A 1,033-nucleotide genomic window follows, 5' to 3' on the forward strand; every position below is an offset into this window, starting at 1 on the left:
TTCCCTGTGTGTGTGGAGTTTGCATGTTCTCCCCGTGCTGTGGGGGTTTCCTCCCCCAGTCCAAAGACATGCATGGTAGGCTGATTGGCATGTCCAAAATGTCTGTAGTGTATGAATGTGAATGTGTATGTGATTGTGCCCTGCAATGCATTGGCACCCTGTCCAGGGTGTACCCCGCCTTGTGCCCCATGCTCCCTGGGATAGGCTCGAGGTTCCCCCAGATCCTGAAGGATAAGCGGTATAGAAAATAGATGGATAAATAAATATATATGTGTATATAAATATAGAGGAAATATATGTCTTATTTCAGTACATTCACTGCATTATTAAATATACAAGATGCAAAGCACATATTACACAAAATTCTTTATTCATTATATTTTACTGTAGGCCTATAGGTTCATATAGATCACACACACACACACACACACACACACACACACACACACACACACACACACACACACAATGTCTTTAGGGATAAATTATCCAGTTTTCCATTTTAACCATCTGTGCTCCATCTGAGAGAGAGACATAAAGACGGGAGAGACAAAGAGAAAGAGAGAGAGAGAGAGAGAGTGTGTGTGTGTGTGGGGGGGGGGGGGGGGGGGGGGGGGTGCATTTACCCCCATTCATTCAAACTCGTAGCCACGCCCCTCAACGTAAAGCGAGGGGGCTCGACCAATGAGAAGGCGTGAATCAGGTCGCGCGGCTCTGCCGATGGTCAGCTGACTAAGGCGAGTCTATTTAAAGGTTGAGAGCAGAACCTGCTCCACTTCATTCATTTTCATTCCACAGAGCGCTTGAGTGACAGAACTCAATTTATCTCAGATTACCTCCGTTTAAACACACCGGAGTTTCCTGTTCAAAGCTCTACAACAGTATGTTAGTGAGATTAAATACTTTTATCCCACTTTCTCTGTGTTTAATGCTGATTTGCTCTGCACTGAGTGTGTGTGGCCAAGCCGCCTCACAGAATGAGCTCGTGAAAGGTAAGACACGTCATTTTTATAAACCTGTTTGTTTATATTAT

At 44.6% G+C, this 1,033-nt stretch overlaps 1 protein-coding gene across 1 annotated transcript in view; it reads left to right on the top strand.

Moving 5' to 3' along the window:
• Nucleotides 1-767: 767 nt before the first annotated feature.
• The window catches only part of lipg (lipase, endothelial), a 5,355-nt gene continuing 5,089 nt past the window's right edge, over nt 768-1,033 (top strand). Inside the window, exon 1 of the mRNA XM_017468103.3 lies at nt 768-992. Coding sequence (XP_017323592.1) covers nt 884-992 — 109 coding nt within the window. The 5' untranslated portion in view covers nt 768-883. The remainder of the gene's footprint in view (nt 993-1,033) is intronic.

Source organism: Ictalurus punctatus, chromosome 5, assembly GCF_001660625.3.
Source record: "Ictalurus punctatus breed USDA103 chromosome 5, Coco_2.0, whole genome shotgun sequence".
In the NCBI taxonomy this organism is placed as follows: Eukaryota; Metazoa; Chordata; class Actinopteri; order Siluriformes; family Ictaluridae; genus Ictalurus; species Ictalurus punctatus.